Source organism: Prionailurus bengalensis, chromosome A2 (assembly GCF_016509475.1).
Source record: "Prionailurus bengalensis isolate Pbe53 chromosome A2, Fcat_Pben_1.1_paternal_pri, whole genome shotgun sequence".
NCBI classification, from domain to species: Eukaryota; Metazoa; Chordata; class Mammalia; order Carnivora; family Felidae; genus Prionailurus; species Prionailurus bengalensis.
The window spans coordinates 152,936,915-152,950,669 of NC_057348.1; the positions used below are offsets into that span (position 1 = coordinate 152,936,915).

Below are 13,755 nucleotides of genomic sequence, written 5' to 3' on the forward strand. Positions count from 1 at the left end.
TTAAAGGTTTCTAAATTTAGCTTACCATTTTTCTCCACAATGACATTATATATTTAAAACAATTATTTCTGAGTAGTTAGTATATTTTTGTTGCTATTGTAAAGTAAAATAGGTTCTTTTTAATTAAAAAAAATAGTGCTTGTATATACAAATGAAAATGGCCTTTGGGTTGCTTTGTATTCATTCATATGCATTTCATTTTCCAAAAAAAATGTACCCGGGAACATTATTGCAGTCTCCTTGGTACAAATTACAGCATCAAATGAATATTAGATTTTTAAAATTTTAGTCAAAAATTTAGATCTTAATCAATTCATAATTATTTATTGATTTCCCAAGTACTATGGAAGATGATTTCTCTCCTCCCCCAAAGGAACACTGTTTGTACTTGTTAAAGGAAACTAAATAGTGTTTCTTAATAATTTCCCATGGAGATTTTAAGCAAAACAAGTATCTTTGTGCTCCCCTTTCAGAAATCCTGGTTCAATAGGTCCAGAGAAAATCAGAACTCTGTATTCATTCATTCATTCATTCATTCATTCATTCATTCATTCATTCAGGGAGAGAGAGTGTGAACGAGGGAGGGGCAGAGAAAGAATCCCAAGCAGACTCTGTGCTCTCAGCATGAGCCCCACTCGGGGCTCAGTCCCACACATTGTGAGATCATGACCTCAGCCAAAATCAAGAGTCCGGCACTCAACTGACAGAGCCACTCAGTTTCCCCTAGAACTCTTTTCTTTTAAACATCTCCCTTGTGGTTCTACACATGTATATTTGAAAACCACTACTAGGAGAAGTTGCTAAACAATAAAAAGAGCAGCCCATAGGGATGCTTATTCGGGGGGGTGGGGGGCGGGTGGAATCTCATTAGAATAATGAAGTTTTAGTCATTATTAGGTATATTCCACACCTACTTTATTTATGGTGCACACATGCATACTTATAATTCATATATGTATATAAACTGAATTGCTTTGTGTTAAGTAGTGACAGGTATGAGTTTGAAGAGAGTGGACATTGTAAAAGAACCCAGTTACAGTTTAAGTGAGATGTGCTCATTTAGTGCTTTGTATTTTTGTATTAAAACTTAGAATGAGAGCTCATGGATATAGAGAACAGATTGGTGGTTGCCTGAGATGTAGCGGATCATGGGTGGGTGGAATGAATGAAAGGGGTCAAAAGGTACAAGTTCCCATTCATAAAAGGAATAAGTCATAGGGATGTAATATATAGCATGGTGACTGTAGTTAATAGTACTGTATTGCATATGTGAAAGTAGCTTGGAGAGTGTTTTGAAAATTCTTCTCACAAAAACTTTTGTAACTCTGCATGGTGACAGATGTTAACTGAACTTATCGCGGTGATCATTTTGCATTTAAATACAAACAGTCAAATCATTATGCTGTACAAACCAAAAAAACTTAGAACGCAATTTTGTCTTTCCCAGTTGGAGTCATTCGATGTCCAGTTTGCAGCCAAGAATGTGCAGAGAGACACATCATAGATAATTTTTTTGTGAAGGACACTACTGAGGTTCCCAGCAGTACAGTAGAAAAGTCTAATCAGGTAAGTGTATTAAGCCTTAAAATGTTTTGCCTCCTCTTTTTTTTTTTTTTTAATGTTTGTTTATTTTTTGAGAGAGAGACAGAATGCAAGTGGTTAGGGGCAGAGAGAGAGGGAGACACAAAATCAAAGCAGGCTCCAGGCTCCAAGCTGTCAGCACAGGGCCCAACGTGGGGCTTGAACGAACGAACGAACTGCGAGATCATGACCTGAGCTGAATTCGGACGCCTAGCTGATTGAGCCACCCAGACGCCCCATATTGCCTTCTCTTAATGAAGCAGCCTAAGTTGCTGAAGGACGCTAAAATAAAAGGTGTCTGACCCCCCTTTGACCATTATGTCTATCAAATTATGTAATATTTTAAAAGGAATATAAAGAATAATGAATAATTCATCTTAAGGATTAAAACAGTGCCAATACAGAAGCCTTGCTTGTACCTTCACCTTCCCTTTCCCTTCAGAGGAAACCATTATTCTGTATTTGATAGTATTTCATTTTTTTGTAATTTTACTCTATGTATTTAATTTTTTTTGCAATTTTACTATATATTGACAGATTTTCTAAATTTTAAGACCCCTTTTTTCATTTTTTTCTGTTTTAATGATGAACTCTATAATGATACATATGAAAAATTGCATGTCTTTGATTAGTATGGTTTCACATTTTAAGAAAATTTCTTAATGGTATTAAGAAAAAAGTTTCTTAAAATTTCTGCATGGTATTTCTTTGAAAGCCTCATTTGGTAACATTGTCCGGGTATTGCACTTAGAGGCCCACTGGTGTTTTTCTCTTTTCCCCACTTCCATATCCCACATGTAGAACATTTCTATTGGCCCCTTAGATCTATCTAGATGTCCAGTCCCTGGAAGATGAACTGTAGTGCCTCTCGTGGAGGTGAGCTGGGATTGATTCTGTAGTGTACACTAAGCATAGTATATTAGTCTACTTTTGAATTAGGATTGATTGATGATTTCTCTAGGCAGTTCCTTTAATTTAGCACACTAGATCTGTGAAGGAATTGAATCTATGAGAAGAAAATGATTATTAATCTAAAATGTAAAAATCTAAAAAGTAATCTTTAAGACACTTTACTAATCACATAGCTAAGTTTCTGTACTTTTCACTTTCAGCTTTTCTTGTTGGTTTCTTGGGGGAACTGTGGGAATTTAGGGCTCATCTTATATACATCTGTTACTAACAAAAATACCCCTTTTGTTTCAAAAGTGTCCACAGTTCAGGGGCGCCTGGGTGGCGTCTGACTTCAACTCAGGTCATGATCTTATAGTTCGTGAATTCGAGCCCCACATCGGGCTCTGTGGAGCCTGGAGCCTGCTCCAGATTCTGTGTCTCCCCCTCTCTCTGCCCCTCTCTAGCTCACGCTCAGTCTCTCTCTCTCTCAAAAATAAATAAATGTTAAAAAAAAAAAAAGTAAAAAAAAATAATAATAAAATATCCACAGTTCATCAAAGGCCAAACCAGGGCTTAATGCAGAGAATAAACTTGCTAATTGTTGTGAAACCGGCTCTAAAGAATAGAAATGTAGTTATTTATGTGAACTACAGTGTCAAGTACTTAGCTCTTCTGAAAGTTTCCTTGTGAATACTACTGATGTTTTTGTCTTCTAGAGTGTCATGTCACTTTCATATATGATTATATTTATACTACATAAACTTTGTTAGTCATATCACTTGAACTCTAGTAGTACACGTGCATGCTCAATCCAGAAAATTCAAAAGCAAAGCAGCATAAATAATCAACAGGATGGAATAATGATCTGATATGAATTGACGATGATAAGAGATGAGAACTGAAGGGATTCTAATCTAAAGGACAAATCTAAGAGGCTGCTTTTTTCCTCTGTATATCAATTAGTTTTTAGTAAGTTTATTGACTCTATTTTGGTCACAGAAACATAATAGGAAGAAGTTATAATCAGTTAAACTAGAAATAGAGTCCAAATTGACATTTTCAATGTAGGTAAGTGAGGCTAGGAGAGTGTTAAACCTGGTGCAGGAATAGGGTACTTGTTAGGGATATTTGGGAATGAAGACTAGAGAGGTAATAATGTGGGATGAATTGGAGGTAGAAAGGCCTAGGCAAAAGGTATTGAGAGCTGAGCTAGCCTAGTGGCAATACGAGAAGGAAGGGGATAAGTTACAGCTCACACAAGGTTTTGATGTACCTGATTGGATGTGGAGGTGAGAGGGACCTCACTGCCAAGATGGTGGTGCTTTTCACAGAGATTAAGAGGTAAGGGAAGTAGATAGAGAATTGGTTTTGAATGTGATTGAGTTTGCCTCTGAGACTAAGGTGATGTCATCTGTGGTCAAACTGGAGCTCTGAGGATAGTTCATAGCTGAACAAAGATAAAGCTTAAAAAGTGTTTGTTACAGATAATTTTAGGCATTACCAAGAGAAGGGACAGTTTCACATAACAAACTCCCATGTACACATACCTAGCTTAGTAGCCATCAACTCTTGTTTTATGTTTATCCTGACACCCTTCCACATACTATATTATGTTGAGGGTAATCTAATCCATAAATCTTTCAGTACTTCTTTGGAAAAATAATTTTTTATAAACCTAACCAGCATATTTCACATGTAAAAAATTTTACAGTTAAACCTTAATATCATCAAACACCTGGTGATATGTGTCTCTAATTCTTATGGTTTCTTTTTTTAAACAGTGGTTTGTTTCTATAAGGATCCATTAAGGCCTACACAGTGCATTTGGTTGATTTGTCTCAAATCTATCTTTTAATTAATCTCAAAATACCCCTTTACTTCACTAGTTTTCTTTTTCCTCCCTTGACACATATTTGTTAGATAAACTGGGTGTTAGTCCTGTGGAGTTAGCCTTATTCTGCATTTTGCTGACCATCTTCATAAAGTCATTTAACATGCTTCTCGGTTTCCTGTATTTTGTGTATACTGACAGTAAATAGGTAGAAGCTGATTTCATTTCAGGTCCTTTTGGGTTAGGGGGCATAAGAATACTTTCATCCATATGTCTGTGTGTACTTCAATCAGGAGGCATATGAGTTTTATCTATCTTTTTTCTAATGTCAATGACCATTAATGATCACCACCATGATTTCATATTAAATTAGGGCTTTGAAAAATTGTGACATTCTCATTCTGTCGTTCCCCTATATTTCTTATCTGGAAGAGAAACAGAAGCCTTCCTTCATTTATTCTTTGGTTACATACATAGCAAAGGTAGGTTAAGTACTTGGTTCATTTCCTTTAGTTGCTAATTTTTAGAATAGTGACTTAGTTTCTTAGCGTTCTTCGGAGATAACTAATGAGTGGTGTGTTTGTATCTTTATGAACGCATGGATTTTTAATATAAAAGGTGTTGTAGTAGTTAGTTGTTTTTAATTGATGATCAAATTGTGCCATCTTGGCAATAGGAGCCTCACATTGATTCCTGAGTCATTCTGATAGAATCGCAGTAGTCCTTGCTGTCTTCCCTACTTTGTGTTTTGACGATATTTTGTTAGGATCTTTGGTTTCTTTTAGTCACACATGGTATCTGGAGACCACAGTATGGGTGCTAGGGGTATTCACTTTAAAAAAGAGAAGTGACTACACTTACAGTGTTGAGCACCGAGGGATATATAGAATTATTGAATCCTAAAATTGTACACCTGAAGCTAATATAACTGTGTTAATTATATGTCAGTAAAAAAGAATAAACAAGTCCATCTGGCTTGGTTTTGAATTTAGGCCACATAGTATCTCCTGGGGCACAGTCAAAGGATCTTCAAACACATGGAATTTTGGAAAGAACCGTGTTAGAGTTTCTGAAATGTTTATTAAGTGACAGGGAAAAGGATAAACAGAATGCCAAGTGAGTATTAGATGATAGAAAACTGTAAACCTTAGTAAGGAAACTAGAATTTTTAAGAAGGCTGAGATTTTAGAAAAGTCATAGGTGCAAATTTTTTAACAGAAAAGGGAGCCTAGTGGTCAGAATATACTTACCAAACGAACAAATTTTTGGAGCAAAAATAGGAGAAATAACTTCAAGAGTTCAAACAGCAAGTGTCTGTTCTCTACATCAAAAAAACTAAATCTTCATCCCCTTGATACCCAAACCAGTAGATAAAATTTGGTGTACAGGTATTTGTTCTTTATGATACCAAATGTCCAACTGTGACGTTTTTGTTGCTGTTAGTTTTCTGCAGAGCTGGCTAGTAGCTTGACCTGGTGTCATGCAGAGTATATGAGAAATAAGGGTTGTAGCCTTGCCTTCTGGGCTGTCCCTTAGGATAACCAGAGTCAGGATCATCTCTAGTGCAGCCATTCTTTGAGGTTCTACTTTGACCCTGTTGAGGGTCACAGAAGGCTCCCTGTTTCCCTTCCCTACCCTCACTGCCATGGAAGGGTCATGTGAACAGCGCCAAGAAGACTGCTTATTTATCAGGAGAGTCGTGGATCTGCTGAAAATTCACATTCAGCGGAGGGAGTAAAGTCTGTGATTACCAAATATGAATGTATTCCACTGCTAAGCAAACAGCCTGATTTGAGGCTCATGAGAAGTTACTGAGGGAGGACATAACGTCTATCTCTGAGATTCTTGTATCTGGAAGACCTTAAGAAGAGGAGGCATTTCATCTGGCTCAGTAGTGCACTCTCCAAAAATAAAGTGTGCTTCCTTATGAGGTAATGGGTGCCTAGTATTTGAAAATATACAAGGAGCAACTGTCTAGGAAAAAAAAAAGATAAAATAAATGTAAAAGCAAAAAAGTAAAACCTACAAATCTAAATTGGACTCACAAATATCAATATATACTTGTGGTGTATATTGATATTTGTGAGTCCAATTTAGATTTGTAGGTTTTACTTTTTTGCTTTTACATTTATCTCATTCATCCAGTATTGGAAATCTTGGTTCTTTTTTTTTTTTTTTTTTTTTAACGTTTTTATTTTATTTTTGAGACAGAGAGAGACAGAGCATGAAGGAGGTAGGGGCAGAGAGAGAAGGAGACACAGAATCGGAAGCAGGCTCCAGGCTCTGAGCCATCAGCCCAGAGCCCGACGCGGGGCTCAAACTCACAGACCGCGAGATCGTGGCCTGAGCTGAAGTCGGACGCTTAACCAACTGCGCCACCCAGGCGCCCCAGGAAATCTTGGTTCTTAATTACAGTGACAAAATCATTTATTTTCTCCAAATATATATGTTATACATTATATTATAGGGTATACTGTATCAGTTTTGGTAAAATCAGAAGCCATCTTAATCCTGAAAATTAACTAGATATAAACTTGTTTACTGAAAGGTAAATAAATACTTAAAGTATCATAGAGATAGCAACCATAAGGAAGCGGCTGAGGGAAAAAGGAGAAACTAGTCAAAGTTAGAAGAAGGGTCTTGTGGAACGTCAGTTCAGACCTCTGAAGAGGCGATGTTTCAGCCTTGGGATTGCAGACCTCAGAGGAGCAGGCGTCGGCCTACCGTGTCAGTATCTCCAAAGCTGGTTCCATGAGGACTGGAAAAACTGTAGTCTGGTGCTAAGTGCTGCTGGGGGAGGGAACGGCTGCTGCCAGGGTGAGGCAGTATTGATGGGTCTGATGTTCACGGAGAATGCAAGCAAATAAAAAGACAGCTAAGATGATCAAGTACTTCTTCCTCTTGCACTGCAGTCTCCCTCCAGCACCATCTCTTGTTAGAATCCAATGTGGACCCAGCTCATAAAGCATAAATACAGTTTGCAGAGTAAGAGTATAGAAGAATAGAGATGGTGCTGAAAGTAGAAATTATAGAGTTGTTTCCGTCAAAATAGAAAGCAAGGAACACAGCAATTACTACATGCACGCACTGGCGATGGTCAATCAAATCGTACTTTTTTTTTAAGTTTTTATTTAAACATGAGTTACCATACAGTGTAATATTTTAAAGTTTACTTGAAATAAATAATTCTTTGTGTGGTTAAACCACCCACTTGATAGTTTAATTTGCTTTTGATTTTTAGGCATTTAATTTTTTTTAACATTTACTTATTTTTGAGAGAAAGAGAGAGGAGAGAGAGACAGAGCATGATTGGGGAAGGGGCATAGAGAGAGGGAGACCCAGAATCTGAAGGAGGCTCCAGGCTCCAAGCTGTCAGCACAAAGCCTGATGGTGGGGCTCAAACTCATGAACTGCAAGATCATGACCTGAGCCGAAGTTGGACACTCAACCAACTGAGCCACCCAGGTGCCCCAGGCATTTAATGTTTTTAATTTAATTTATGAAATACAGTATATTGAGAGAATTTAGACTCTCACTGTTTAATCTACCCTATAGGTAGCCATTTAATTTCCTTTATTCTTCTGTTTAAAATATTATTTCATATGTAATTTTAAGTAATTTTATGTTTAAAAAATATTAGCAAGTGTCATTTCACCCATCCCCATCTTTCTTAGATAAGCACTAGCATGATTTACTTTTCTACTCTGCTTTTTTATTTTACTTCATATACTGAGATCTCTCATTCTCTCTCTCTTTTTTTTTTAACCTTTATTTATTATTGAGAGAGAGAGCATGAGCATGGGAGGGGCAGAGAGAGAAGGGGAGACACAGAATCTGAAGCAGACTCCAGGCTTTGAGCTATCAGCACAGAGCCCGACGCAGGGCTCGAACCCATGAACTGTGAGATTATGACCTGAGCTGAAGTTGGACGCTTAACCGACTGAGCCACCCAGGTGCCCCTGTCCTCATTCTTTTTTGTAGCATAGTGTAGCCTAGAGGTTAAATTTTAGGTTATATCTTTAAAGACGTCATAATTGAAGCTAAGGCAGTAAGGATGAGTCAATTCCCGATTCTAACAAAAATCTACAGAGGGAGGAGGAAGAGTGGGGGGTTATATCCAGAGGGCATCAGGGAGATAAGAGGATCTGGAGATATCAAGGAATCCAAATGGTTTCTAGGAAGTAGGAGCCAGGGGCTTTAATGATGTTAGAAAGGTTAAAGATAAGAGCTGAAGAAAAGACAGGTTCGATGAATGAAAATGTTATCCCGGTATTTGGAATTTAGCTAAGGTAAAGCACTAACTGAGGGGGAGGGGGGCGGAATTTCTTTTCCCCATCACAGAAGATAACATAAGGACTGCTTCTCTATAACTTTAATAACTGTTCCCAGAGAATAGTGACACCATGTAAAGTTACACAAGCTGGAAACAAAGAAGCTTTCCCTTCTTCACCTCCCGTATCCAGTGCATCTTCTGAACCAGTCAGTTTCACTCCCAATCTCCCTCATTTATTCCCACTTCCACCCACTCTCACCTAAAACATTGAAAAAACCCTCTTGTCTCTGCAGGAAATACTTCCCCCTTCTCTAATCTATTCTCTATATTGCAGTGACAGTGATTTTTAAAATTGCAAATCTGGCCATGTCACTTACTTTAAAGCTTTTAGGAGACTTCATCAGACAAGGACCAAAATTGTCATATGATCCTGCTTGATCTGACCCCTGCCTGCCTTGCCCCTCACTTCTTCTCTTGCCAGTCTTTCCCCTTGATCCTACTTTGTGCCAGTTCTTTGAACCTGCTGTGCTCCTTTTGTCTGGAGGCTATTGTACATGCTCTTCTCTCTGCCTAGAAGGCTTTTCATTAATAACTGATGACTCAACTTCCATACCTTAATGTTAATATGATCTCCTTAGAGAAAGCCTTGCCTGGGTAATCTCTCACTTTCTGCAGTACTCCAGCCCCACTAAAATGAGATCGTTTCCCCTATCATAATGCTCTTACAACTTCTCATACTTTATGGCACTTCTCAGTGTGTAATTGTGTATGGGTGTGAGCCTTACAGTAATGTTTGTGTGTTTCACATTTAGTCTTCACCATGACTCAGTAAAATCTGTTATTAACTTCATTTTAGAGAGCATTCTAAGTAACCTGCCCAAGACTACTCAGCTGACGAGTGGGATATGAACCCACACTCCCATCTAGGACACTCAGGATCATAGGGCAGGAACCATGTTTGCTTTTCCGCATTGTTCTATTCTCAGCACTTAGCACAGTGCCTGGAATATTTGTATATTGAGTGAAGGACAGTATTATATATCCGTTTCATAAGTTTATAAATTTAAATTTACAAGCACTCTTAAGATAACCGATAGAGACCAAGTATGGTTGGTATATCATTTTTATATGACGAGTTGTTTGACCACCTTTTCATTTTTCTTAAAAATTGATGTGACGTGTTTCTCTTATTAGGTGTGTACAAGCTGTGAGGACAATGCCGAAGCTAATGGGTTTTGTGTAGAGTGTGTTGAGTGGCTCTGCAAGACATGCATCAGAGCTCATCAAAGAGTGAAGTTCACAAAAGACCACACTGTGAGACAGAAGGAGGAAGTATCTCCAGGTAATAAATTAGTTCTTTTAACCTTTTTTTCTCTATCCTTCCCACCCTTATCTTCCTTCCTGTACTGACTTTGTTTTCATACACTTGTAATAGACTCCTGGTTTTTTCTTTTTTTTGTTTAAGAAAAGGAGGTGTATATTGTAATTGAAATTTGAAGGCATATATAAATGACAAATGTAAACCCTCCTCTTCCTATAAATGGCTTAATTTGGTGCGAATGTGCAGCAAATGAAAAAAAAGTTGCTTTTTAAACTTCTCTCATCACTTATTTCTAAGGTGTGACAAGAGGTGGGCTTAACAAAAGTTTTACAACTCTTTTCCCTCTGATATTGTTGTGGTAAACCGGTTTTGTGATATTTGATATGTAGATAACTGAAGAAGTTCTGCTTTTTATGTAATTTATGGCTTCTCAGTTTTTATTGTATCGCTTATAAAGATTACTAATATTTTATTGTACTAAAATATATGTAACTTAAAACTTGCCATTCAAACCACTTTGACAAGTACAATTCAGTCGCATTAATTGCATTTACAGTGTTAGGCAACCATCACCACTGTCTGTTTCCACAGTTTTTTCATCATCCCAGAAAGAAACGGTGCCCAATAAGTAATAATGCTCATTCTCCTCTTTCCTCTGCCCTTGCTAACCCCTAATCTACTATCCGTCTCTACAAATTTGCTTATTTCTGCAAGTAAGATCATACAGTAGTTGTCCTTTGGTGTCTGGCTTATTTCACTCGCCATAGTATTTTCAGGGTTTATCCATGTTGTGGCATTTATCAGAACTTCATTAATTTTTATGGCTCAATATATTTTTGTTTAAAAATTAGTTTATTGCTTTTAATTCAAGTCAACCAGTGTTCATATGTCTATTCTATATTCCAGGAATTTTGCTGGGTATTAGAGATGAAAAAGTAAATAAAACAGACACTTTTACCCCCACAAGAGTTATTAGTATGATGAAGACTACGGACAAATTAGCAATCATTGTTTGGTCTCATAAGTTCCACGGGAGCACATCAAAGGAGCATCAGACTCAGATTTGGGGATTTAGGTTGGAGGCCACATCTGGGGCTTGACAAACGAATAGAAGGAGGAGGGTGGGGAAAACTGAAGTACAGGTGCACATTTACAGAGGGAGACAGTTAGATGTACCTGGAAAGTAAGATGCAAGAAGAGGAGGAAGAACGAGATGAAGCTAGGATTCTGGTGACACAGGAAAAGGGAATATGATTTCTGAAGGTACTGATGAAGAAAAGGGAAAAGAGACCAGGTACAGGTTCAGACACGTTGAACAGATTACTGCTAGACAGACTTCTTTTTCTGTGAATTCAGCCATCTACTGAAAAACAAAGGAGAGGAAATAAGATTTAAAGGTAAGGAATGTGAGGGATATTTGAAAGAACTCTAGTTGGAAGAGAGCTCCAACTTCAGAAACAGAATGTTTGGTAGCATTGAGGTTACATTTGATGTATAGGCCTTAAAACTTCCTCCATCAGGCTTCAGCAGTGTGGGGATTGGTATAGATAGAGAAGAATTGAACTTCTCTAGGATTGGGGTTTAGCTGGACAGGTGTTCTGGAAGTTCAGTAGAGGAAGGGGTACAAATAATGGCATTTATTGAAATGAAGGATTTTTTTTTATAACTCTATAAAGGAGATGAAGTTGATAGTACTGTCAGTTGATAGGATGAAAGAAATTGTTGGGAACTAGAGATCACGGAGGCACAGTGAGAGCGGTTAACTAAAAACCGGAAGGTTAAAAAGTAGACGTTATTAGAGTGGATGTTTGAATCTGTGATTAGAGAAATGAACCAGTTAAGCACAATCCAAAGTTTTGGGTGGGACCATGATATAAGGAGCTAAAATGGAGTACAGGTCTCTGGAGATGAAAAAGTCTGAGAGCCTTGTTTTTTATGTGGCAATCTGTGTAAACTTCTAACTCATCCAGAGTGATGGTGACACTGAGGACTAGGAAGATGACTGAGTCAGGATCTAAATTCTCCAATAAGTAAAGGAAATCTATAAATGAATGACATGTTCTAATTATCTAAGTCAGAAGCTCTGTACTTACTGTAGACAATATTGTAAAACAAAATACCTGCTAGTGTGTGTAGTTATATACAAAGAAAAACAACCATAAGAACACATACTAGGTTATTAATAGTGGTTATTTCTAGAAGTGGGATTATTTCTGAAATGTTTGGATTTTACCCTTAATTATTAGTGAAATAACTGCTTACTGTTGAGTCAATTATTATACTTATTTGTATTCTGATTTTTTTTTAATTTAACATTATACACAAGCATTGCTCAATATTATCCTCACTCTGGATAACTATTAAGTTACATGGAGGACTACAGTATATAGTGAAAACTTTATGATTATTTCTGTGTTAGTGGGTACCCTGTAAGGATTTTTGCACAAGTGGGTAAATAACTTTTTTAATCATGTTCTTTATACATTTTTATTAGATTTTCTGAATTCCATTTAAAACAGTCTTCTGCCATATTGGAGTGGAAAACATCGAGTTGGGTCACACTCACTTATCTGCTTATTTTCTTAAGACTTTTTAATTCCATAAAGCACATTTTAAGCTACGTACTTTATTTTTCTCCTGAGTTAGTTTGAAGTTCTGGAATGAAAAGCTTATTTATCTTTTCCTTCTAAAATGCTGAGAATACCTAACATTCTGTGTCTTTTTTCTTGATGTTAATTGAAGTCTAGTTGACACACAACGTCAAGTTAATTTCAGGTGTACAACATCGTGAGTGGACAAGTCTGCACGTTATGCTGTGCTCACCACACTACCATGTGTCCCTATACCACAAACCTAGTAGTAGTGATGGTGTCAGTGAAACTGCTTATAGCTCTTTTATATTTCAACGGATTGCAATGCAAATGAACAATCTAATAATTATGTAGTATTCACGTATGTTAATTTTCTTCTTTTTGCCTCCTGTTGTTTGTACAGAGGCAGTTGGTGTGACCAGTCAGCGGCCAGTGTTTTGTCCTTTTCATAAGAAGGAGCAGCTGAAGCTTTACTGTGAAACATGTGACAAACTGACATGCCGGGACTGCCAGTTATTAGAACATAAAGAGCATAGGTACTGTCATCTTTAATTATGTGCACACATGTATGGTAAGCTTTATGAGGACTGGAGGGCTGCTGGCACCCCGGCCAGATGGCAGTCGGCAAATGAAGTTTTGTTCGGCCAACGGTATGTTGGCCTGTTCCAGGATTTTTCAACTTGGTCACTACAGATACTTGTGGGGGTCCTGTCTGGTTCATTGTATGGTGTTCAGCGGCATCTTTGACCTGTATTCACTAGGTGCCAGTGGCATCCTTCTGGTTGTGAGGACCAGAAATATCTCCAGATGTTGCCAAATGCTCTGCAGAACAAAATTACCCTGAGTTGAGAACCACTGGCTTACACACTATTTAAAACTAAATGAAATTAATTTCCAGTGTTGTAAAATGAGATTTTACATTTAAAAAAAAAATCTACGTCTTTGGGTTTTTGAGAGAACAGAACCTGTTATAGCATGGGCCTCGTACACTTTCATGTTAGCATTTGGGTGGAATTCATTTAGTGTTGTGTAGAATGAGGCACGCCTTTAACAATTCATCATAGTTCCTACTGAAGATTATTTCTAAATCTGATGTCCATAGGCATTTCAGTTAGCAACCACTGATTCATTTAAATAGTAAGATTCTGATTAGTACAAATAAAATTGGTTAAAATGGTCAAGGCTCAAAAACTGGTGGTTACCAGAGGAGAGGTGGGGTGGGGTTGAAAAGGTGATAGGGATTAAGGAGAGCACTTATGAGTTTCAA

At 37.5% G+C, this 13,755-nt stretch overlaps 1 protein-coding gene across 2 annotated transcripts in view; it reads left to right on the forward strand.

The window, feature by feature from the left end:
- Window positions 1-13,755, forward strand: part of TRIM24 (tripartite motif containing 24) — a 123,819-nt gene that overhangs the window by 60,700 nt on the left and 49,364 nt on the right. For both annotated transcript variants that reach the window (XM_043589675.1, XM_043589674.1), the window contains exons 2-4: window positions 1,448-1,566; window positions 9,771-9,918; window positions 12,892-13,024. In XM_043589675.1, the coding sequence (XP_043445610.1) occupies window positions 1,448-1,566; window positions 9,771-9,918; window positions 12,892-13,024 (400 nt within the window). The remainder of the gene's footprint in view (window positions 1-1,447; window positions 1,567-9,770; window positions 9,919-12,891; window positions 13,025-13,755) is intronic.